This window comes from Barbus barbus (assembly GCF_936440315.1).
Source record: "Barbus barbus genome assembly, chromosome: 46".
Taxonomy (NCBI): Eukaryota; Metazoa; Chordata; class Actinopteri; order Cypriniformes; family Cyprinidae; genus Barbus; species Barbus barbus.
In genome coordinates this window covers 3,458,690-3,485,755 of record NC_136724.1, presented here as the reverse complement: position 1 = coordinate 3,485,755, position 27,066 = coordinate 3,458,690, and the positions used below count along the sequence as shown (strand labels likewise).

Sequence of the window (27,066 nt, the reverse complement as noted above, 5' to 3'; positions counted from 1 at the left end):
CCCACCTCAATATTATTTTTATTATTGTTATTGCCAGGCAGCCGCGCTGGTGGCGGCTGGGCCACGGCGTGCAATTCCGTCTGGGCCCCGACTGATAAAAGCTCATATGTTGCCTCTAGCCTGCAGGTCTACATGAGGCAGCGAACACTAAATTTTTGAAGCGATGGGGAGATATATATTTTTTTCCAGCACACAGAGCTTTATGGTTAAGCATGCTGAGATATCCGCTCACACGCTTGAGCTGTTCTCAGTGCAGAAATCCCAGCGAAGCCTGTGTCCTCCTGCCGGGGCCGTATCGTGCCGAGCAGCTGTGAGACAGGTACAGTGGGCCGTGGCAGGTGGAGATGCTTTGTGCCGGGGTTGTAGGTTTCGTCTTGCTGTGGCTGATGAAAATGTCACAAAAAAGCTTTGTGCACTGATGACCAGCACAGCCACAGCAAGTTAGGAGTTACTCATCCTTGTGTAAAGAACATCAGCAAAGAACAGCTTTTATTGTGGACTACAGCAGAAGTTATAGCAGAATCTGTCTTGATAAAAACCTTGTGCATTCTGCTTGTTTTTTTGAAAGGTCACATCCTACATATATTTTTTTCTTGCACTAAAATGTTTCAATTTTGGTTCCATTTTCTCTTGAATCCTTAAGCCAGGAAAACTTAATGCGAGTATGCAAATGCAGATTGCATATAAATGTAAATGACCTTTGTTATGATTGGCCAATGCCTCTACACTTGACAACACTTAAGGCCTGTTCACACCAAAGATGATAATGATAAATAATAAATAATTCCCAAAGTTTACAGTACAACTATAACTCTACAACACAAATATAATGCAGAGGAATGATATGGATGGAATCGCTTTCAGAATATTTTTTTTTATAGCTGATGAACGATAAAAACTTTGACAGCCAATCAGAATTCTGCTCTTTAACTATCTTGAGCATTCAAAGTGTCAGATAAACAAAACAGCAGTGTGCACATGTAAGGGCCAGAATATTATCACCCATTGGTGTGGACGGCAATATAATTATCGCTGAAGTTATTTATCGTTCTTGGTGTGAACGGGCCTTTATTCGCAGTATGTTTGCTGTCGGATCCAATATTGTGAAGGTGTCACATGTTGACTAGATGTGTTTGTGTGTTTGCGCTCATCAGGTCTGGATCTGAGACAGGCCCAAGTGGTGGCGCTATCGACCGGCACTAAATGCATTAATGGAGAGTATATCAGTGACCAGGGCCTGGTGGTCAATGACTGTCACGCTGAAATCACCACCAGACGAGCCCTGCTGCGGTTCCTGTACTCCCAACTAGAGTTACACCTCAGGTAAATGACACACATTTGCATTTTATTATTTATACATAAAGCTTACATAATTATGAGCACTAACCCAAACCCTACCCCTATGCTGGAAAGAAAACACTTTCGCAGTCAGTCCCAGTGAGAGGGTCAAATTTAGCTAACTTCTGAAGACAAACTTGTACCCAATGTAAGATGAATAAACCCAAACTAACATGCACACACGCACACAATGCAGTAACTTCACTGTGCAAATTGCGATTTTATAATGCAAAATAGAAACAGCTTTAAAAACGACATGAGGAATGAAAAATAACTGCATGCTATATTCTCAGCATGATGTATAGATGCACAAAATTAAATGTTTTAAACCCGGAATATCCCTTTAATAATGTTAAAACGCTAAAAGTGCTACCGCCAGACCCGGAGATCGGCTAAATGGATTCGAAAATGTTAAAACTCAACTGTTTAATTCTTGGGGAATTGGAAAATGAGCCTATTTTAAAAAAAGTGGAGTGTTCCTTTAACTTAGTGATCACTATCAGATGTGAAGTGATTTTCAACCAGCATAACAAAAAAATGTTTTTGAACCAAATCACCCACTGTACTTTCATAGCATGTGCATTATTGTAAACAAGATATTTGCTCAATTTTCACTCCAAGACTCAATTCTTGTCTGCGTTAATCAACAGCATCTCACAGAGGTTGTCAAGAGAGCTTAACACATATTGAACCTGAGCTTTAAGCACAAAACACATTTTCTCGGAAAAGCACATTTTGCACCCAAGGACTTGGATGTACGTTCCAACATGTTAATTCTTTGTTCTTAGAGAAAACACATTATCATTTGAGTCTGGTTTGGTGTTGGAGGTATCATTGTGCGGCAGCAAAGACTCTAAATGTCTTCCTCGTTGTAGCAGATTGCTGCATAGAAAAGCCTCCTGTAATGTCATATTTGCATATGCATCTTCCCAGAGTGCATTATCTGCCACTAAATGGGCCAGTTTGGCTGAGTCTGGAGTCTAGTTTGGAAGATAAGTCGTTACGTTCGGCAAATAAAATACCACAACGGCCATCAGCACCTTCCTCAGTAGACAGATCTGGAGCAGCGCGACTCCACCCTTGACATCGCAGGTCGTTTGCCTAATTAGCACAGTTTAGGTGCCAATTAGCGACGATGATGTTTGCGTATGTAATGCGCTCCCCGTGCACAGTTCACCTCGTGCACTATTCCAAAACATCCTTTGTAAGATGTCACAGTTAATGCTAATTATGATGATATGTGTAAAAGTGGGGTGGCTCTGCAGGAAACGCTGTGTCCTCCCTACAGCTGACTAGCTATAGATCATCTGGGTTAAAGAATTACAGCTCGCTGTTGCCTCAGCCATTTGTATTCGCCTTGTTCTGACAGAGTAATGATTTGAGATTGTGTACCAGAGAGAGAAAGAGTATGCGAGAGGGGAATGTGACAGTGACGGAACTAGCCTTGGTCACGGCAAGGCCAATATTTGTCTCCTTTGTGTCTTCGGCCCATTATTAGCCGGGAATATGAGCGGCGAATGCTTTCAGATGTGGTTGTTTCTCATGTCTCCCTTTTCTGTTCTCTCTTCCCGCCTGCGGTCTGTGATCACTCTGAAGCAAAAGGAAAGAGGACTGGGAGCAATCGATCTTTGTACGGCACAAAGATTCCTGTTTGAGACTCCAAGAGAACGTCCTCTTCCACATGTACATCAGTACATCGCCCTGCGGGGACGGCCGTGTCAACTCACCGTACGAAATCACCTCTGACTGTAAGAGTCTTCGCTCATCTGCATCATCTCTTATGCTTGCTTCCATATCATGTATCTAATGCAGACTTTTTAAAGTGTTCAGATGCTACATACTATGTGTCAAGTTCCTTGGTTTCAGGGGGTTTTAAAATCTCATCCAAACTTATTCCATTTTAAGGAAAATGTATCTATTCATTCGTTCAGTTTTTGTTGCATTTAAACTTTAACAGTACCATATGATTTATATTTTCCACATATTTTAGCCTACAATGTTCTAAGTCATATATTCATAAATAAAGAGTTAAACAGAAACATAAGGGTTAAACAAATCATATAACTTAGCTTTATACTGTAACTTTACATCAATCCTTTAATACATCAATCCTTTACAATAAATCCTTCTTAATGATGTTATAAGTTCGGGAGAAGCACGTTCAGATAATTAACCTAATTAACACGAGAGGAGAACAATCAGTAATCAACCCAGTTAACAAGATAAGAGGAGTGTATATATACACAGCAGACTTACCTCTGTTTATTGGCAGTTTTCCAGCATCCCTCCGCCACCCCTTCTCCGCACTTACCTGTCCTATCCTGTAGGGGGGGTACTCTGGGCTCCGAGCTCAGAGCCCTCCCCTCAGACAGCACGCCAAATACGCATAAACTTTATTCTAGTTATTATATGTAAGTGTGAACTCATGAAACAACATTAAGGTAATAGTTTAATACTCCCCTTCAAGCCATCCAAGATATAGATGAGTTTGTTTTTAGATTTGGAAATGTAGCATTTCATCGCTTGCTCACCAGTGGATCCTCAGCAGTGAATGGGTGCCGTCAGAATGAGAGTCCAAGCAGCTGATCACAATAATCCACACCACTCCAGTCCATCAGTTAATGCCTCGTGAAGCCAAACACTTTGTGTTTGGAAGAAACAAATTCATCAAGATGTTTTTTTTTTTTTTACTTCATACCACTGCTTCTGGACAAAATGTACTCATTCTCTATCCAAATATATTTAAATTGGGTGAACTATTCAACTGTTTAACTAGTAAATTGGGGGTCCAATTATATATTATATTTTCCCATTATATACCTTAATCCTAATGGATTAACCAAGATAGATAAAAAAAAAATACATTTAATGAATTCAATGAATAGTTTTTTACAGATATGGCAAGTGTTTGAATCCATATCAATCTTAGAAGTTCCTTAGCAAGGTACATATTTTAATTGCATTATATTTAGGCAGAAGTCGAACCAAATTCATTAAAATGAATTGATATTTGCTTCTGAACTTTTTCACAAATATCATATCAGTTCATATATACATTAAAATACTGTGTGGTTCAATCCTCCAAAACAAATTTCAGTCTGAACGAACTTTGCCTTGTCAGGAAAAAAAAAGTCAAATTATCTGATTTTAAGAGACTTTGACACACAGTCATGAGTGTCTTTTAAGACAAAAGTTGTTGTTTTTTTTTAAATGATAAATGATGCCAACACTTTCTGTATTCTTCGCAGTGCACAGCAACAGACACTTGGTGAAGAAGTTTCACAGCCACCTACGGACAAAGATTGAATCAGGGGAGGGTACGCTGCCCGTGAAGTCCACGGTTCCCGTGCAGACGTGGGACGGAGTCCTTCAAGGAGAACGTCTCATCACCATGTCATGCACCGACAAGATTTCCAGGTCAGTTTCAAAAACACAGCTCAACGTTCACTCTTGAACTCCTGTAGAAAGAAAAGACCGTAATCAAACACGGGTCTCAGCTTTGTTTCTGGATGTTCCCGCTCTAAGAAGACCATGAACTATCTGATCCCATGTGTAAAATAGTGTTTGAATTAAAGTCCACATTTATGCCATTTTACTGATATTTGGAACTGATTTTACCTTGCTACAGTATGTAGAAAACATTTAAATGCAGATTTTGCATTCAGTTTTGACACTATATAATGTGTTTGTATTTTTATAACACAGAGAGTAGGCTGACCATCCCTAAAGCGTGATTTGTGAAGTGCTGGACAGTGTATTGATTTAAGGTTTACCTTTATTAGACGATTCGTTTTTCTGAGGAAGAAATAGCTTTGTTTAAATAGGCCGACTTTTATATGCCATTATAATGGCTGAGGGAAAGGTTGGAGTGATATTTGCCTTGAGGAAGGGAGTTATCCAAACCGATGGTGTTTGGGACTGGAATGATCACCTTTATTGTCTTATGATGATGCTTGTGCTTTGATTGATAATCCTTGAATAATTAGCTTCTGTATGGGACACGTCACACTTAATCTGGGTCCTCATGGGCGTTCTCTATTTTTATATGTACTTGCATTTTATGTAGACTGCAGCTTTGTTTTCATTTGTTTACACACACACACACACACACACACACACACACATATATATATATATATATATATATATTTAAATAAAGTAAAATATATAAATATATATGCTGGAAAATGTCACATTCCATTCAAACTGTAAAACTGGCAGGGATTATTCAACTTTAGAGTAGTTTCTCATCATTAATTCTGTCTCTCTCCTGAGACGTTTAGTCATGTTTTAATGAAGTCTCACTCTACATGATCTTAAGGCCCTCAGAGCTTTTCTGGGTGTCAGAATGACACTGCGGGTAGTGTAACAGGTGATGTGAGCGGATGGATATTTGCTGAGGCATTTCACATAGAGAGTGTGATTTACTGCAGTTTCAGACATAGTGTTGCTTTCGCACTTCTGTTTCATTGACACGAAGTCCACACCTTCTATAAATGTGTGAATCGCACTGCCCAGAGATCACACACACACACACACACACTTACTCGTCTCTAACACACTCAGCTGTGTTTGAGCTGCCTGCCATATGCTTAATTTAATTACCACCATCAGTTGACTTCTGTCTGTTTATATGAGCTTTGACAACCTGAGAAGTGTGATTGTGAATGTGTCTGATTACCTGTACTGTTACACACATTTAAACAGAAGTCAAGGCTATGATCAATTAATGTCATGGATTTTGGGTTAATATGGAGTTTAATTCCAAAAATGTCCTTTGGACTAGAATGATTAAAACATTGAAATTGGTTTGCATAAAGTTGGTTTTAGATCTATTTTTTTTTTTTTACTTTGTGGCATTATTTGTATTACAATAAGCATGTCCACTTCAATTTGACATTTATTTTGTAATTTTCTAAGTGGCAGTTCTCATTAGATTATCATAGCTGCAATACTGTATTTACTGAAAAAAATGATTTTTGTTTTTTCTCCAAACAGCATAACTTACCGGCAGTACAACAAAAACATTCTGTCCAGTATCAATTGATTAAAATATAAATGATGCATGAGTTTTCATAATCAGGTTTTTGTTATCCCCTATTACAATAATGAGAATTGTTATAAATATTTGCATTTAATTTATGCTGATTAAAGAAGACAATACTTTCAGTAAATATATGCCATAAGATGTTAAGAGTAAGAAATATATAATATTGTAATATAAAATAAAAATAACTTTAAGAATAAGAAAAATAATATGAAAAATAAGGAGAATTGCTATAATTATTCATAAATGTTTGCATTTATGTTGACTAAAGTAAACAACCACATATGACATTTTTGGAAAATTGTATAAATGTATAAATTCACATGGCAAATAAGATCTTCTTTTAAAAATCTCAATTTTCTTCCCACAAATACAATTTCTTATTGTTTTTCTTTGTGACCTGTGCATATTTTCGAGAGATTCCCTGTAGTCTGCACACTTCTCAGTGCATAGTAACTGTATCTAAGGGGTGGAGCTTAGCAGATGCTCTTTTCAATACCCAAACAGACTTTTTTATTTCTAGCAAGCTGTTCTTCATTTGCATTCCCTGCCAATAGGGAGCATTTTACACAATTACAACAGACACGATACTCAAATGCAGTTGACAAATTCCTACCAGTATCTTTTAGACCCGTGAATCCCCCAGACCTGCATGTAATGTGTGTATGTTAGACTGGGCACAGGGACACAGAGTCACATTAAGGTGAAGCTCTATCCCCTGGGCCATTAATTTGACCAATCAGATTGCATCGGCCAGGACCACAAGGGTCTGATTCTATCTGGCTAGGTCATGGTGCAGGGTTAAAGTAATTACGTTAGAAAAAAAACACACAGAATAAGACAAAATAGAGCATCCAGATCTTTTTTTCTGAGTGACACTCCTTTTCCATTTTCTATCCCGTTGAGTTATCCCGCTCTTTTGTTGAGCCCACAACTCAGAGGGGCCGTTGATCAAGGTCACCATCAAGAGCAGGCTGGAAAAGAGGTTTAGAGTCCTTATAGTCCCTTATAGACCAACTCCATTCATCTCCACTGCCCTCAACCAGCTCACCCTCTTTTTCATCCTTAGTCGCACTCATTTTTTTCATCCCTTCATCATCTTCCCTGACCTCACATCATTATCCTCCATCTCACCCTCCTGTGCTCCTCCACTGCCTCCGTTTGGCCACAGGAAAGCTATTCTGTAATAATGGAACCCTACTGCAAAAAAAACCAAAATAATAATAATTTTCTTGAACTAACAATGAACAGTTTTTTTTTGTTTTAAATCAAATTAACAGATACAGCTTTTAATTCTAATAAAGTTAGTAAATGCTGAAAACGACTATGTAAGATTAATAAATGTTGTAAAAGATTATTTGGTAACACTTTACTTAAAGCCATTATAAATAACTGTAACCAAAGTTAAAATGCATTACAATATTTGAAGGTTAGTTTGTCACATTTAGTTTTTCTACAGGTGTAACAGTGAATAGCATTATAACTGTGGTTATAATTATTCTTAAGATCATAAAGATCATTATAAGGTGCATTACAATGCATAATAAAGCCTTTATGCATAATCCATTATAAGAGTAGTTTTAATGCATTTAAGTAAAGTGTTAGTTCATGTTAACTAATGTAGTTAATTGCTGTTAACAAATTGAACTTTATTGTAAAGCATTGCCAATAAAAATAATAAAAACTCTTTAGTTTGGGAACTAATTCTCACTATTAACTATGACATTTGCCTTAATAAAATCCCAATTTGCTGCTTATTAATAGTTGTTAAGTTTAGGCATTAGGTAGCATTAAGTGATTTTAAATATGTAGAATAAGGCATTAATATGTGCTTTATAAGTACTAATAAACGGCCAATATGCTAGTAATATGCATGCTAATAAGCAACTAGTTAATCATGAGAATTGGTCCCTAAAGTCTTACCAAAAAATATATACAGCAGAAAAAATTTTAAATAGGCCAGAAATATTGTGCAATATATTAACTCATAAAATATTAAAATTATGACAAGGTATTTGTCGTAATTTCTGAATCATAATGGTGTAAGTGTAGGAGATTCCCCTGATTGATTTCTGAGCCTGGACTTGATACAGAAATCTTTTGCAGAGTTATGATAGGTGTTGTTGATGTTCAGAGGCAGTAAGGTATGCCGAGCTGATTGAGTGGAGTGGATGTTTAATTAAGTTGATGAGTGCTTTAATTGAAGGCATAAATGGCATGCCTGTGAATATGATCCGTCATATTCCATTTGAGTTTTATGCAGATGAACACATTACTTTAATGGCCTGCCGTTTTACAGCACAGGAGGGGGTGCTGGGAGAGAGCGGGATGGGGGGTGAGGGAGGTTAGGAGGAGGGTACGAGGGAGGCTCCCACCGTTACATTTCTACAGCAGCCAGATGGCTTTTCTTGCAAGAGAATTAAAAGATGTTTCTAATTCACAGCGTTGCCTCCTGGGTAAATTAATATTGCAAGGCCGGATCGTTCCTGTTTTGGTAGAATCCGAGACAGAAAGGGAGAGAATAAAAAAATCATTTTGTCTGGATAAGCAGGAGATTCCACAAGCAGATTGTTGCTCAGGTAAACAGATCCATATTTGAGATGCTGGGCTCTTGAAAAGCAGCTCATGTTAATTGACTGCTTGGGAAAGCAAAAACTATAATGGCTTATTAGTCATGAACAGGGATGAACAGAGAGCGAGAGGAGCCTGCAATCATTACCGGCATGATAAAGAGGCATTAATTAAGCAAAAGAACAATGATGTAAAAATTAGCTGCTTAATATTTGTAAATGATTGCGCTTTTCATAAATACATTAGCTTGCACTCTGAGGTTAAAAACAAAATGTTTATTCTGTCTGGTGAGATTGTGCCTTCTGAATTTAGCCTGTTATCAAATGCAACACCATCTATCTATCTATCTATACTTTTAATGCTGTGTAGATACTAAATTATTTCATTATTTAATAATTAATTATTTATTTTCATAGGAATCCACTTGATCTGGAATTTTGCATAAGCATGAAAGATTTCCCATCAAGCTGATTCTTGGCGTTGAAAGCCGTTTGGTTTGAAAGTGACTTCTGTGCGAGTTGTTCATCGTAACATTATTAAAAATAGGCAATGGACTTTTCTTTGCCCACAAAATTTTGCTGAAATTTCGCTAAGGTCTCCGAACCTTAAAGTGCCTCTATTATGCCATTTTTAAGGTTCCTAATATTGTTTTGGGAGTCTCATATAATAGGTTTACATGCATTCAAGGTCAAAAATGCTTTAGTTTTATCAAAATATGCATTTGATATTGTAAGGCTCCACCCATCCGGCCCAAGGAAGGTTTCCGGTGGTGGATGAAGGTTTCCTGCGTGCTCGGTCTTTCCAAATGTGCAAAGTTCTTCAGTTTAAGTTAAACTTTAATCTGACTCCATGTTATTATGACCTCGTATTTAACTTGAAATACAAATTGATTGCTTGTCCATTTCTAATTTATTATTCTGATATTTGATTATTCTAGTTAACTCTTGACTTTATATTTACTCGTTCATTCGGTTGCTCATGTCTTTAACAAGGATGCAACGTAATCTACTAGAGTCAATAATTACAGAGTAAAACAGAATAAGGTCAAATGTAACAATTTATTATCAGTCAGGTAAATATTGTATGTATTATGTCAATTCCACAGCAATTCAAAGAGATCAAATCATATCAATACAAAACATCGAATTCTCAAAGATAAATCTATGAGTAAAGAATGCATACCTGACTTTATAGAAATACATAGTGTGAGCATTGAGACCATCACTACGGGCTTCTGGTTACAGAATCGCCCTGATCCTTTTGCCAAATTTCTTTAAGTACTTCAGACCAGAATAAACATCCCCCAAACTCGAGACAGGAACTAACAATTGTAATTTGCAATTTAATCAAGTCGAGTTGGCACCTTTTGGGACAGAAGGTAATTTGCATGAAAACCACTATGTTGGTCCGCCCTCTACAGTATGCAAAATGTCTCTGAACTCTTAGGATTTGTATTACCTTTTAGTTTACTTCTTATAAGAATGAGACCATTGTGACAGTCGCCCTGAGACAATTCAAATGATACCAAACATGACTGTAAATAACACTTGCATTAATGTAGAATATTACATTCTTCTATTGATCATTCTGAGTGAAGGGAAGGATGGGTGATGGAAAGGAACTGATGCATATGTGAGAGAGGCATTTTCTTGTATTCTCTCTCAGTGGGGTGTGGAGACAGATGTCTGTATGTTAATGCACTGTGTGTGTGTGTTGTCCATCTCAGGAGTTCAAAGTGTCTGAGGTTCTGTAATCCTTACAATATCACCTAATTTTCCAACGATTCTTAAACGATTCGTTCAAAGCAATTGTAAGATTCACTCTCACTAAACCCATCCTTTCCGTGAGCCTACTCTGCGATGATTGGTCAGATGGCCCAGTCTGCTGTGATTGGTCTACTGCGTACAGCGCGTGTCGGAAAGGTTACGCCCATTGCCATAGTTCCGTATTTTGAATGTTTGATAGAAAATATAAACATCTATTATATATCATACATCCAGGTTTTGATTTAGTGGAGCCAGCTGGTCCAAATGAAATCTTTCAGAAGTGTTTTGTACAGTGTAAGTGTTTGGTACAGTGTAAAAAAATGCATTTTAACCACTGGTTCTTTGCAGCCTCATCTTTCAGAAGTGAAAACAAATTTACTTTCACATCAAAGTGTCTTCTTGACATGAGGTTATTCACATGAACAAGCTACAGTGTTCAAGTTGTTTGCGGCTAGCCAATCTAACATAGGCGGGCATTATGCAAATGTGATACCACGTGATGTGTAGCCATCATGGAAAATTACTGGTGACTTGTTTAGGCAGAGTTGAATCTTTCTTTTTGGGAGACAATAACTTTATCATGCACTTTCGACTTTACAACTTTGCAGAACGTTTACATTCATATACAGCTACATTACACACTGTACGAATAGCAATATTCAAAATGGCATAATAGGGGCACTTTAAATGGGCGTTTCATGGCCAGAATCTTGCCATTAACACACATTCTGTGTGAGCTGAGATTCATACATCACCACACGACTGAAAAACAGACCATGGACCTTTCTTTGTACATGGAATTCCGCTGAAATATCTCTTATGAGACTGAACCTTAAATAGGCTGTTCGTGGACAGAATATACACCTTTCCTAACCCCTCTGCACTCTCTACAGGTGGAATGTACTTGGCCTACAGGGGGCGCTACTTAGTCATTTCGTGGAGCCGGTGTATCTGTACAGCCTGACGGTGGGCAGCCTGAGACACACAGGTCACTTCTCCAGGATGATGAACCACAGGTTGGAGAGAGTCGGGCCTCTGCCCACCTGCTACCACCGTAACCAGCCTCTACTGAGCGGTATGTCCTTTAAACCTTTTCCTTATTAGTCTTCTAAATGTTAGCTAGACTCTTAACAACAGAGTTAACAGCCGTGCTTTTTTTGGTCAGTTGGCATTATAAAATTTTGAAGGTCACTGCTGACCTGTAGATCCCTGTAGAGCAGGATACAAGCGTAACTGGTCTCACTCACAACTCTCCAATTGGGATTCTAACCATCATCAATCGGCATGGGAGCTAAAGATGTCATCAATCGGCATGGGAGCTAAAGATAGTGTGAGAGTAATAGAGGCCAAGTAGTAAAAGCTGTGCTTGTAAACCTCACTCCCTTAGCCTCAAGATGCTCACTAGCGAATTGTTGGCACACCATGCCAGTTGACTCTGGTCCTAGTTGCACTGCTCAGAGTGGGATTCAAACCAGTTACACTAGCAAACTCAAGGTTGTGGGTTTGATTCCTAGGGAACACGCATATTAATAAAATATATGGCTTGAATGCACTGTTAAACCTAAGAGCTTGCCAGTGCTTTAGCAGACGTGACCTTATGCGCATGGAGGACACTCTGTCTCGCTCTATCACTTTGTTAAACTGCTCTCCTGAGCCTCAGTATGGCAGACGGACTGCTCTATTGGATCTACCCATCCTCCAAATCAATCTCATCAAACACCTTATCGCTGCCATTGAAGAGGAGAGCGATGCATTCACTCTTCCTCTCACACCCAGTGGGCCGCACGTCTCCGGCACGGCCCCTTTGACCACCATTGATGAGCTTCTCTTCCTTTGTCTGGATTCTCTTGTTGGGGAAAATGGGCTGGTTATTTTAGGCATCGCCATCATAAAGGACGCAGAGTTCCCAAGAAGCGGCCGAGATCTCTTATCGTAAGGGAAGCAAATGACCCCTTCAGTCAGGAAGCTAAAGTGAGGCTGTCCTCAGTGGTCATATCTGCGCTTAATATGTCTGCTGTGCTAAAGCATCTGAGCGTTATGTTAAATACAACATCACATTTAGTGTTTTAGCAGCACTCTTATGTAAAATACTCTGCATGATGTATAGACAACATCATTAGTGACAGTAAATGAAGACAGCTTGAGGGAAAATAAAAATGACTGGTGTTTCCTTCAAACTTTTCCTGTGACTCATTATTTGTATATTATTGACTCATTATTTAGTTTTACTTATGCACAGGGGAGGTCATTAAATTGTGTTTTACTAAATGCAGGTTGCATTTTATAATGCAAATGTTAGATTAAAGCTCCAAACAATAGCATGTTTACAAATAAGGTATATTTAATAAATGTGTGAATATGAAGGTGCTTAAAGGTTGAGAAATATATACACAGTACATGAGATGAAAACTCTGGATATATTCGTCTTCAAGAAAAAAAAAGTTTTATTCTGCATGATGGAGGTTGCAATCTACTGGTCCAAACAGAATGAGTATGGGTGAAAAATAAAGTCTGGTGCAAGCTATGCTACAGCCAGCTTCAACAATGCATGTAAATCCTTTTAGACTGAATCTATCAATGTATTGTTTATGTACAAGAAAGTAAAGGAATAAAACAAAAGACTGCTTTGTGAAACAGGAGCGGTTGGTAAACAAACTTCATACATCCAGGCCAGTAGGTGTCAGTATATAGTCGAGAACTACTCAAAAAAAGAAAAGCTAGTAACAGATTACTAAACAACAGAACTTACTGAGCACACCTTTAATTAGCTTAATCAAATTACATAACTATCTTAAGCAGTAAGACTTTCATTATCAACAGGCTTTACTAGTATAATGCTAGTCAGTCTGCTTCACCAGCTCAGTTGTGCTGGTTCACCTGCTTCTCCAGCAACAAAGAATTCACCAGTATTAACCAGACTTAACTAGCAATTGGACAAATGTTCCATACTAGAGACTCGTATTGGTAAAAGTGCCGTGTCTAGATGGTAAACATAGTACTGCGAAACTCTTGCATGATTCTATCTAACCTGATTTTTGTTAGCAAAAATGAGACCGTGTATGACTTTACTGAGGATGTCCTTTAAATACAGGTCACATACTTTAGCACATCACTTTTAGAAGATATGAAGTGGCACTTAAGAGTAGCCGTATGTCAAACACAGTGATCACATTTAGCAGCGTCTTGTGTAAAATACTCTGGATGATGGATAGACGACAACATTGTGACTGACAGTAAATGATGAAGCCTGCTTGAGGTAAAATACAAATTAAATGCACTATTACAGGCATATAGGGATAAACCGAATGCAGAGTATGAAATGACACTGTGAATAAGTGAGCGAAGGTTTGAGAAAGCAGCTGCGTTACGGCATAAAAGGATATGCACATTATTATAGCAGACCATTTATTCCACCTGTGTAGATGCACTGAATAGAGAATCTGAGATTTGCTGGAGGATTAAAGGAATAGTTCAACCAAAAATGAAAATGCTGTCATTTACCAAATGTGTATGACTTTATACTGTGTAAAACAAAAATTGATATATTACACAATGACCAAGTTGCTCTTTATCAGGATATGGGGGGGGGGGGGGTCGTCACATTCCTCATTTTTGGGTAACCTATCCCTTTAAGGCTGCTTAAAGGGGAGTCCTCTGATAGCAAGTTTTGTTAAACAAATTCATTTTGTGAATATTCATTTAGACTTTGCAGTAAAGATTAGCACAGTTGTCTTCCATATCAAATTTCTCTCCTGTATCAACACTCTCCGCCGTTTAACAAATGTGCTACCGCACTAAAACGCCATTGTGTCTCACATATAGCATTCACAAGTCAGCAGTACAGTACATGGGCATGCTATGATGCTCTCCACTTTAAGAAAGAAAGAATGCCATGCTAATTGGTGTAGTGATGCGGCAATGATTGAGGAGCCCGAGAGATCCTTTGTGCCTGGAACCAGTGTTTACCTCAAAGATAGCACAGACGACACAGAGACATGCTCGCCTGCTAATGAAACACTCCAGCAATCACATGCTAAATAGAACCTCCCTCGAGTGCTCTTTCTTACCCGTCTTGCTTTCTTTCGCTCCCTCTCTTTTCTCCTATACAAAGGCCTGAGCAACAGCGACTGCAGGCAGCAGGGGAAGTCCGTGTGTTACAGTGTCAATTGGACGGTAGTTGACACCCAACTGGAGGTACTCAACGCATCTACTGGGAAGAGAAGAGACTCCGGGGCTCCATCCAGACTTTGCAAGCATGCGCTTTTTGCACGTTGGATCAGACTCTATCGCAAGGTGAGCTCACCTTGGCATGCTGCATTAGAATTTGAATACTTCCATACTATAAAGCAGGTGAAAAACGGTACACAAAAACAGAAGTATGTCCGAAATGGTATTCGAAAAACATATACCCGGATGACCTACCACTTCCACTGAGATTCTGGAATGTGCAGTTTGATGGACAATTTACTATCCCATGAGACCAAGGGAATTGATTTATGAAAGGCAGTGAAGTGACACGGCTGACACTGGTACTGTAGGTCACATGACAGTAAGGACATGGTAGATGTAGTGTGTCCGAATTTCATTCATGCAACCCATATTTGTACTATATAGAACAGGGGTGGGGAACGTTGATCCTGGAGGGCCACTCTCCTGCAGAGTTTAGCTCCAACCCTGAAAAAGCCTGGGGAAAAAAATACCTAACTGCATCCTGCAGAGACCTTGATTAGCTGTTTCAGGTGTGTTTGATAAGGGTTGGAGTTAAACTCCGCAGGGACACCGGCCTCCAGGATCAGCGTTCCCTACCCCTAATAGAGAACATACTTTTAATGGTCAAAAAGTAAGTTCAAATTCAAATTTAGCAACAATCCAGACGATATCCATTTTCGTACTCACTGATAGTGTTTACATCTTAAATTATTAAGTGACTTGACATAAATACATTACATTACATTTTGTGTTAAAACAATTCATAACTAAAATAAAGTAGGCATTGCATTCTCAGTGTTGCCAGCAGGGGCACTATAGCTAGTATTAGTGTAAACTGAAGAAATAACCAGATTTATTTCCAAAGGGGCTTTTGCATTGCATAGTTCTAGGAACTAGCCAGGGGTGCATTTCCCAAAAGCATTGTTAGCTAACTATTGTCGTTAGTTCCTTTGAACTCTATTTGTAACGACAGAACTTAGGACCATATTTTCCTTTGGGAAACACCCCAGTATGGTGGTTCCTAAAAAAACAGTTTCCCCCTCAGGCCGTTTTCCTGGTTGCATTCGCACCGGCAGCAGGAACTCTGAAGCGGCCGACAGCGACGTCTTTATTCGTGACATTTTCAAATGTCAACAACTGGTGAATGGAGGACGCGGTGATCGGAGATGTTTTTGTTTTGTGTCGTGGATTTCGCGATAACGGAGATGGAATGTAAATGCACAATTTACGCGATTGAAGAACATGAAAATGTGACTAAATCTCCGATAGAAACTTCGAGTGTTACATATCAAGGCTGAGAAAAGAACAACACTACAGATAACAGGTAGCTAAATCCCATATATCACTGTTTTCCATGCTTGTGGAGTAACTATTTTTACATGGCTTTTTAAAAATGCCGGGTAGCCTGTGTTTCGTATGCGTTTGGCCAATCAGCGTACATTTATGTCAGTAGTTCCTATAGAACCGTTTTAAACCATACTCCGATGTAGGAGCTAATTTAGTTCCCCCAAACGGAGTTCCTAAAACTAAAACCATTCCTAGTTCCTGTGGTGCGAACACGCCAAAAAGCAGGTACTTCCGCCAATAGTTCTAAGAACTATGAAAAGGTTCCTTCGAGATGCTACTTGAATGCCACTAACCAAATTATGTTAGCACTACAGTCAAACGTTCATCATGTACCATGTGCCATCTTAAAAAGTATGCAGTGTTCAGTACATACTGTGCAGTATCCAGAACACTAGTGCTCCATTACGAACATAGCCTTAAGTTGTGATCGTCTTTTGATGCATATACAAGATCCCCTATTTGTGATGTATGAACTGGCTTCACAAACAAAGGAAAGAATCTAGGGTGGGACTTAATTTTGCCCATTGGGAGTTGATTGCGACAATTAGCAAACAATAAAGACGCAATCTCATGTGAGTGACAGGTTGCTGGAGGGAAGGGATTATGAGTCCTGTCCTCACCCCAGTGCACACGTCATCAGAGAAGAGTTCATTGCGAGGGAGGAGTGAAGTTAATCATCAATATTCATTTCATGGTGACTAAGTCCCATTCACGCTTGATTCACAATAAATCAGAAGTCACTGTGCTTTTGATGTACTGCCCGGTCACCAGGGATGCCATAACTTGGGAAAAATGTTTAGCCACATCTTAGAAACGCTGTATCTTTAGAGTTCACTTACTGCAAGCAGTTTGAGGTTAGGGATCTCGATCAAGGTCATAGTCAATGGACCCTTGCAGAGTTGAAACCTAGGACCTTTCAATTACCAACCCAGTTCCAGTGGCATTTTCTCAGGTCAATATAAAGAACTAGTTGAAGATGAATAATTCTGTTTTTATTAACCACAACAGACAGCTCCCATTTGTTATGAGATGGAAAAAAGCGTAGGGCAGAATTAGGCCCTCATCATGTAAATGTATGGGAGAGATGCCGGCTGCTGTACCAAATGCTGGCAGTTAAAGTCTAATGACTGTGGAAATGGTAATCATCTTGAAAAGCACTTGAGCGGCCTCCCATGGCAAACGCTCAGCACGCGCAGTCAGGGACGCAAGAGCACACACGCTAATCTCCAAAGAAACTTTTCTTTTCTCCGAGCCCCTCCGTTCACCGCTCCCTCTTTTTGCTCACACTGTTTTTTTTCGTGTGTGTGAGTGTGCGACAAAGAAATGCACAAAAGCACGGAGAATGTTCAATTGCTTGTGAAATTTAAATGGAGAGATTACACAGCTGCTCAAACGCCACGTTTGTGCCGGCTCATTCGTTTTGTTTTGCACTCTCACCATCTCTTCTGTCTGTCCCATCCTATTCTTCCTTCATTCTTCCTTTTGTTTCCTCTCCCTATAGCTGGTGGTCCGTGGGACGAGTGGTACACCGCTGTACTGTGAAGCGAAGCAGGCGGCCGGCACCTACCAGACTGTGAAACTGCAGTGGTTGAAGGGTCTACAGGAAGCAGGATTAGGGACCTGGGTCAGAAAACCTCCTGAGCAGGAAAACTTCACTCTGACTTTGAGTTCGGAAGCCTGACCTTGTCACCAAAAACCACCTTCACCTTGCAACCAGTCGCCACAGAAGCCCTATCTCACCCCTAAAGTCAACAACATCCCACTGCCAAAAAAATCTCCACAGGGAGATGACAGGAGTCGCGACTATGTGGTAAACCTTGTTCTGTCAAACTCTCGTAAAATGTTGCTACCAAGGTAAGGATGAGGCACGGAAGTACCTTGCCTTTCGTGGCTTCTGTAGGGGAAGGGTAGAGTTAGTGTTTTTTTTACAGACCAGTAAAGCACAAACCAGTCACAATGCTGAATACTAACCCTTAACCTGAACCTGAGGAACTTAGCTTTAGGAAGTGCATCCCCAGTAGATAGCATTACTATTTGTTGCAATTAAATCCCTGCCAAAAGTCTGTACTTTTAGTCAGGTTGACTTTGTGATGGGGTTGACCAATGACATAGACTGAGGGGGGAGGGATTTGCGCTTAACTGATATATATAAAAAAAAAAAAAAAAAAAAAAAAAAATCACGTACTGATAATGTTCCGACATTGTGAAAGCTCCTGAGGAGCATCTCGCTGCAGCCCACAAGATCCAGGGAGCGTGGTTGGATCCAGATCCAACTCCTCCCACCTACATATACCTAAACCTACCCATCTCCACCCCCTGATCCCTAAACCTACCCATCTCCACCCCTAAACCTACCTATATCCCCATGGATCTTGTGGGCTGCAGCGAGCCCTACTCGAAGATCCCATACCCATCCTTGACATTTGATTAAAACATAGAACGATAGTGTTTTGATTTGTCCATCAGTATTTAAAAACCAAAAACATGGAAGGTTAAGGTTACCCTTAAGGGGTGCTTTGTTCAGAGAAACAATGTATGTAGCTTTCGCGAGACTTTTGGCAAAACAAGGGTTACCAGCTACGGAATCGACAACAAAGGGAAATGTGAGAAACCGGGACAATTTTCTCACAAGATGGTCACCTCTCGCTCTCTCTCTCCACTGACGGCTCTCCTGTAGCCGTCATTCAAACGTGTGTGTGTGTGTTAACCTTCGCCAAAGTGAAAGGCAGCCGCCGTCTTGTCATTATCTGCCCGTTTCCGGATGGCCTGCCCCTGAAGAGCTCCGACACACTGTCCAATTAGAGGTCCTGTCAGAGTGATGCGTCCCTCATTTTCCTCTCTCTCCTTTGCCTTTGGTTTATCAGTACAGCTTCAAAATGGGAAAAAAGAGGGAACGAAAAACAGTAGGGGTTGACATTGCAAAGACAGGTTAATTCAGCTCCATTTCAGGTGTGCAGGTTAGAGGTAATGGTGACAAGCTAATGTAAATGGTGCCATTACGACACCCCGTTTTTTGAGCAGGGACAGCTTGCTGCTTTAATACCTCAATCCCGCTCACCGATGACCTGTCATTTCTCAGCTGGTTTCTCTTTGTGTGTCAGTGCTGTATCTTTACACATTGTGTTCCGGGCAGAGACCTGCGTAAAAAGAAAGGGAAACGTCGGTGGTTTCATGTAGGCACAAAAGACGAAAAGAAAATGGAGTTAAGGGTGCGAGTAGAGATCCGTGATTATGGAGTAATTTGTAGTTAATGGATTCATTTACAAACCGAGCACATTACAAATTGCTCCGTAAAGCTCAACCCAACCTTTGAAACGCATGCCACTTTAACCGAGGTTTAACCAATGATTCTCCTGCATTCGTTTATTTAATTTACAGATGCATCTCATTCATGTCTTTTTGATTTAGATGTACGCTATTCTGTGGTTTAGTATGCGTGCTTCAACCTTGAATTATTTCGTCAAGTTATCACTATTTGTCTGTGAAGATGTTTATTGTATACAAACAGTCATATTATATTTTAATTGACTCGCAACATTTATCGGTTGATTCCTTTCTTTGCATAGTTCATTACTGTTTTGAGTATATTATCACAGCACGTGTTTTTGTTTTTCATAAGCTTTCAGTATGTATTTTCAAATGCCACTTTGTCAACCTTTGCTGAGATGTCATGTATCCACCCCTTTACAAACAGCTCAAGATGTTACAGGGACACCTAGTGGAGGCAAATATATTTAAGGTTTTCTCTGCCCCCAGTTTAATGTCTGATGTTATATATAGATTTTAAATAATGAATCCATCCCAGCTTAAATGTGATCATTTTTGTCTACTAATAGAAATAGAATATCAATAGAAAGACGGGGAAACTGACAGATCGAAATATGTAACCCAGCATTACCTACCTTTGGCTTCTTTCCATTATCTGGATTTATTTTATTCCCAAAAATTTCTAAAAGGTTCAACTTGATATTGAATGGAACGATCCGTTTCATAGTTATTTCCACCACACTGACATCCCAGTTTGAAATTGATATAATTGGAAAGACTGTTATTGCACGTGTGTCTTATATGTACTTGTTTCACTTTTTTTTTTTGCAACATTTGTTTTATGTCCGAGTTGACCTTTTTTTCTTCATTACAACAGAAACATTAAAAGCCCCAGACAAAACTACATTTCAAGTAATTCAGTCGTAAGGCATGATTTAATGGCAATATTGTACTAATGATTGTACATTTTGTAAAAATTTGTAAAAAAAAAAAAAAAAAAAAAAAAAAAAAAAAAAGATACATTAAAGATATCTCTCAATAAAGTGTAAATTTTAACCCAAAAGCATATGCTGCTAAGGTGTGTGCATTGCACTTGAGTTAAAAGTGAATGTTTATGTGAATAAAAACAAAAATGTTGTGTTATACTTTGACTTGATTCTGTTTGTTGTTGCTGTAAAAAAAACACTTTACTTCAAGCCTGTATGTATAAAGCATTATACAAGTAGTTTTAATGCATTAATTATGCCTTGTAATGCACCTTATGATGTATTAACTGTGTGTACAATGTATTATAACACAATGTATAATATTTTATCAATTCACTGTTACACTATGCATTTTAAATTTGGTTGTAATTATTTACGACAAGATATAATGTAATACAATGCACATAATGAATTATAATAACCCTTTAAAATGCATTATACATGTGTTACCTATGTGTGTATATATGTGACCCTGCACCACAAAACCAGTCATAAGGGTCGATTTTTGGAAATTGAGATTTATTAATATTTATAATAATGTATTTATAATAATTTAATAAGCTGAATAAATAAGCTTTCCATTGATGTATGGTTTTATAGGACAATATTTGGCTGAGATGCAATTATTTGAAAATCTAGAATCTGAGGGTGCAAAAAAATCGAAATATTGAGAAAATCACCTTTAAAGTTGTTCAAATTAAGTTCTTAGCAGTGCATGTTACTAATCAAAAATTAAGTTTGTATATATTTACAGTAGGAAATTGACTAAATATCTTCATGGAACATGATCTTTACTTAATATCCTAATGATTTTTGACATTAAAGAAAAATTTATAATTTTGACCAATACAATGCATTTTTGGCTATTGCTACAAATATACCCCATCGACTTAAGGTTTTGTGGTCCAGGGTCATATATAGTAATATCAGCATTTTTTGTTCACAGAATATTAACTTAATTTGTAGATTCAATCAAAACAACGTGATCGTTGAAATACATCTTCACTTTATTCTGAAGCCCAGCAGTGAATGATTTTGATGCTATATCTCTACATTATTATATGATGCAATACGTTTCTCCAATACAGCAAATTAAGTTGCTTTCAAATAAAAAAAAAAGTTAAATGGCTCAATACAGAATACCCCACATAACATTCTATCAAGTTAAAGACAACTAAAATGTTGGAGCTCAGACTCATTTTTAAAGGACGTTCTGATGGGTCATATGCGTTGTTGTTAGACAGCTGGATAAAAGATGAGTGTTTTCTATGCGTCTTGGCGTACATTTCAACTCTAAAGCCAAATAAAGTCCATTAAACATGGATATCACACGAATACACATCGCATAATAAACATCTCTTTGTTAGAGCTAACAACTTACACTTTCCACTAAGACCTCTAGCGCAGTTCTGGCGAAAGCCCAGTAATGCAGTAACGATACCAATTGTAACACAATGATGGAAGAGCGTCCATTTAAGGACTATTGACGAATGTCGCAGGTCATTCAAGCGAGGTTTCTGTAGATACGGCTATGCACAGTGGTTCACACATCACAAGAAGTCCAAAGTACATCAGGAAGCCTTTCAAGCATCAGCAGATCACACCGAGCCAGGCATTCACATTTGGATCGATGATTATCGACGAATTTTACAATATCGAAAACTCGCTGCCGCAAACAACTCTTCAATTTAAAAACTACAGCAGCAAGCAACACGCAAACTTGTTCTGAATTCAGATGCGTTGATTCAAATATTTACTATCTACACAACTTGAAAGCCCTTGAAATGGAAGTGAACATCAAACGTAGGGCTCCATAAAACAGTCAATACGTTGTTTTTTATCGTTTTCGTAGGGTGAACAAGATTACACAGCAATTATACAGCATTTTGCTTCACATATTTGACAGGAGAGGTGGGTTTGTCATGCAAATGGACTGCGGCAATACTCACAGAAGCTGATTGGCCACTTGAACGGCAATCAGAACATCACGGAGGTGCGGATCCGTAAATGCGATTGCCGATTTCCGTTCACAAAGGCAGTGTGCTTTAAGTTTCTTTTGCACATCTCATCTCTATAAAAAGCAAAGCAGAACTCTATACAAAACGAAAGGAAATAAAATGCGATCATAAAATAAAAAGTCATCTGTACAAAGAAAATTGCACAACAAAAATACCACTTAAGTGAAAAATTACTTGTGTAACAGCGGCAGGCCGTGAACGAACGCTTCGGCAAAACTGTAAGATTTGTAAGTCTCGCAGGATTCACAAGTTGCAGTTTCATGCAAACATGTAAAATTGGGGTAACAAGACTGGGAGGAAGTTCACCACACTATATGACCTCAGAGCAGACAGCGCAGGGCTAGATATGCAGAATATCCATGAAATTAAGTTTTCCACAGACATCAGAAGATATGGGAGAGTGACCGTAGCCGCCAACTGGGATGAAAAACGTCTGATCACACACAATGTGAATGTGTCATTTAAAATCTACTGCAGGTGTGGCACTGACGAACGTGTTCAGTCGTGATTGGGCCGTGTTAAGCGTGTCACTTCTCTTGCAGCAGGGCAGGGATGTTGATGTTCCAGCCGATGGCCTGGCGGTCGAAGCCACAGGTGAACAGATTGCAAACTTGGTTCTCCTCGTTCCAGGCAGAGCAGCACACCATACGCCGATGGCCCTGCGTGTCAAATGCAATTTGGTTGTCAGGACACATAAAAAAGGTACAAAACCTGCTAAAGCAGTAGTTAAAGTGATGTGGCACAAAACCTAGTTTTTTGAAAAAAGAACCAGAAAGAAAAAAGAAAAATAATCAAAAGGAACTGCCTAGTGGTTAAAGAGTGCGAGCCAACCTGACAAACATGGAGCAGAAACGAAAGATAATAAAAGCTCCACTCTGAATGAAACGTACCTGTCTGTTGCTCCGTGGGAGACGGGCTAGACGGACTCCATTCATGTCGAACAGCCTGACCTGCCTGTTGTCGTGTGGCAGGGCAATGATTCTTTGGTTCGCTGAGACACTTATCCTGCAGGTTACAGACAGAAAATCAATCAATAAACTCAATTAAATGTAAAGAAATAAGCAGCATCGATTTACACCAAATGCAGAAAGCTTACCTCGTCGCTCTTTCACTCCCATCGGTTAAACGATTTACAAAATAACACTTTATGCGAACAGCATCTATTGCACTTGATTTAAACAAGATGTTGCCATTTATAAAGCCTTACTTGACTTCATTCTTTGAGAAACTTTATGCCTCTATATCAAGATATTCTGAATTTCCCAGAACTTTCTAAAGCAAGCACTGTGTTGTCTCTGCTTGTTGTCTCAGGAAGCTGTCTTACACCTCACAAACCTGCTGCTCTTACCTATTAACGGCTGAGTCTGTGCGGATGGTAGCAATCGGAGATCTCATGTTCTTCAAGTCCCACACCTTGACGGTGCGATCGTCACTTCCCGACACCACGTTGTCTCCCACGGTGAACACAGCTGACGTCACGGTGCTGAAACAAACAAACAGCCTGTCAACAAAACCTCGCGCACACACACATCAAACATGCTCCAATCACTCTTTAACACCTCAAGGCCAAAAATATCATCCTGAACAAACACTAACATGAATGGTTTTCATGAAGTATACGTAAGATACCAGCACAATATGGTAGAAACCGTAGAAACTGTAGAAACTCTGTAGAAACTGGAAGGTGCAGAAGCTCAAGGATCTCGGCTGCTAATGTGAAGGACACCCATTTAATCCTGATCTTGAGTCACTGCTGAAACCAGGTTGTGGGATGCTGCATTACAGAGACCACGATCTCGCTGTGTAAAAATTGTGTTCTTGAGCAAGACTTAACTCCAGAACGCTCCAGCAGGGATTGTCCCTGAATTAAGTGTGGCGTACGGGACTTTGAATGAAATACATCAGCAAAATGGCAAGTCCCCTAAAAGTAACTAGCTCAGCACTCAAGTATTCTTTGAAAGCAAGATAGACTCTCTCTTTTACTGGCATGACAAATTACCGTACAGAGTGACTAGAGAGTGCTCAAGGTGATTATCTCCACAGTCTTATTCTTTGCAGTACCCAACAGATCAGGAAGCAGATCACGTGAATTCCACTTTCTGCCTTCCCATTGGTAGTCTATTATTTTATCATCAACAAATAGTTATGACTGACGATCATCAGTGTCACTTCTAAAGGCCAATTCACAATGCACCAGCAGACGCCGTCAAACAGACATGTTCATAGAGTTTTGTCTGATCGGTGTGTCAACCCTGTGGTGTCTAGACTTGTTTTCGGTGATTGAATTGGCATTTGGTCTGACTCTGTCGGCACAAGGTGAACTGGCCTTAAGGACCCAAGTCCAACCCTACTAAGCGAATGTTCAGGAGGATTTGGTGCCACTCTAGAGTGGCAACGTGGGTATGCTGAACATTGTTGGGCAGGTTGTATATAGTCTAGGCCAGGGGTGTCAAACTCAGTTCCTGGAGGGCCAAAGCCCTGCACAGTTTAGATGCAACCCTAAATAAACACACCAGATCCAGCTAATCAAGCTATTAAGGCTCATTTGAAAACTACATGGTATGTGAGTTGGAGCAGGGTTGGAACTAAACTCTGCAGGGCTGCGGCCCTCCAGGAACTGAGTTTGCCACCCCTGGTCTAGGCTTAAGCAGACATGTTCACCACCTGATGTATAGCGTGCACAAAATAGCACGATCTGGCAGAATTCACCAGTTCCAATCTACTGGTTCACTTCTACGCAACTTTAGGGATTCACAACCTTATCTCATGACAAAAACGTACCCGTGGGAACTTTAGCAATATGCAAAATAAGTAGCGCCATGTACGTTTGGTGACATTCGATGTGAAATGTCCACTGGGTGGCGCAGAAAGAGTGTTATTGTTTTTTTCTCCCTGGAACAAATGAACATACAAATGGTACGTTTTATGTGACGTTGGTTGTGTACGCATCACCGCAGTTGTCCATTGAGTGGCGCTATAACTCCAATGCTTCATTACGTTTTAAAATAACGTACCATCTGCACAACACCTAAACCTGCCCGATAGTGAATGTGACGTAAAAAGTGAAGTGAAGTGAAGTGACATACTGCCAAGTATGGTGACCCATACTCGGAATTCGTGCTCTGCATTTAACCCATCCAACGTGCTCACACACACACAGCAGTGAACACACACCCGGAGCAGTGGGCAGCCATTTATGCTGCAGCGCCCGGGGAGCAGTTGGGGGTTCGGTGCCTTGCTCAAGGGCACCTCAGTCGTGGTATTGAGGGTGGAGAGAGCGCTGGACATTCACTCCCCCCACCTACAATCCCTGCCGGCCCGAGACTCGAACCCACAACCTTTGGATTACGAGTCCGACTCTCTAACCATTAGGCCACGACTTCCCATGAAGAATCGCAAGCATTCCGTTTTAGCGTATTTTTCAGTGTCTCATATTTCAGCTCTTTCGTCATGAGTCTTTTTTTTCAGGGGATTTGTACCCAAGGATTCCGCATCCTAAATCCAATTCCATGCTATCTGAGCTACCAAGCAAGCTTGTTACGTCTGGAAAGCGAAACATATGGTGCTGTAATCATAACTGTATATGAAAATGATTACAAGTGCCAGTTGTTTTACTACCTCTAGTGTTAATTTCTGTTGGAAACTGCAGTGATATTTACTTATTGGTACATATTTTGCATCTTGCAAAAAAGTTCCCACAGGTACGTTTACGTCATAAAATCAGGTAGAGGATTCAAGGTTTTGGATTATACTGAGCGACTTCAGATTTACACTGAAAGCAGGTCGCCAAGTAGCTGCGTTGCTGACTGCTAATAGGCGTTCCTATTTGTTGGATTACTAAAACCAGTGGTTCCCCACCACTACGTTCCTGGAGTACCCCTAACACTGCATATTTAGCATTTCTCCCTAATCAAAGACACTTGATTAAACTCGTCAGCTCACTAGTAGAGACTACAAGATGAAATGGGTGTTTCAGACAAAGGAGATATGCAAAATCTGCAGTGTTGGGGGGGGGGGGGGGGGGGGGGGGGGTGCAGAAATATGGTTGGGAACCACTGACCCAGCCAATCATGAGACAGAATATGTGAGCTCCACCGCATTGTGAAGATGTATATTAGAAAGTTAAACTCTGAACTTTGTTGAATTGTAAATGACTGCTGTCTATTATTTTACTTTAAATTGACATCTGTCAAAAAGTTTTGAAAGCGACTGAAGCAGGGTTGTTGCCAGTGAAGGGAAAGGTGCAACTTACTACCACATAGGGGGCCAGAAGGCCTAGCGACTCAAAAGTCAAAATCGTCTATCAGAATTGAGAGCATGGAAAGGGAATTCTCACTGGTCAACAGTTTCCTTTATCAAAGTATGTTACAAGTTAAAATATCTAAACTTTTGGATGCATGAGGTAGCATCACTTTTCCAAAGCCTTGTGCTTTTCCTCTATATCCAGTTTGGAAGTCAATTTGTGGCAAAATTCTCAAAGCACAAGTCCTAGCTTGCAATTATCTTAAGTGGCCAAT

General features: G+C 39.6%; 2 protein-coding genes across 4 annotated transcripts in view; one reads left to right on the top strand and one right to left on the bottom strand.

Moving 5' to 3' along the window:
• LOC306865006 (double-stranded RNA-specific editase B2-like) overlaps nt 1-18,428 on the top strand; it is a gene marked incomplete at its 5' end in the record, with an annotated part of 166,814 nt that extends 148,386 nt beyond the window's left edge. Inside the window, 6 exons of the mRNA XM_079409336.1 lie at nt 1,155-1,323; nt 2,935-3,086; nt 4,587-4,755; nt 11,616-11,797; nt 14,834-15,015; nt 17,780-18,428. Of these exons, the coding sequence (XP_079265462.1) occupies nt 1,155-1,323; nt 2,935-3,086; nt 4,587-4,755; nt 11,616-11,797; nt 14,834-15,015; nt 17,780-17,959 (1,034 nt within the window). The 3' untranslated portion in view covers nt 17,960-18,428. The remainder of the gene's footprint in view (nt 1-1,154; nt 1,324-2,934; nt 3,087-4,586; nt 4,756-11,615; nt 11,798-14,833; nt 15,016-17,779) is intronic.
• A 3,089-nt stretch (nt 18,429-21,517) lies between these two features.
• The window catches only part of LOC306865260 (WD repeat-containing protein 37), a 33,251-nt gene continuing 27,702 nt past the window's right edge, over nt 21,518-27,066 (bottom strand). For all 3 annotated transcript variants that reach the window (XM_079409774.1, XM_079409776.1, XM_079409775.1), the window contains 3 exons: nt 23,898-24,032; nt 23,440-23,554; nt 21,518-23,208 (listed from right to left, as the gene is read on the bottom strand). In XM_079409774.1, coding sequence (XP_079265900.1) covers nt 23,077-23,208; nt 23,440-23,554; nt 23,898-24,032 — 382 coding nt within the window. In that variant the 3' untranslated portion in view covers nt 21,518-23,076. The remainder of the gene's footprint in view (nt 23,209-23,439; nt 23,555-23,897; nt 24,033-27,066) is intronic.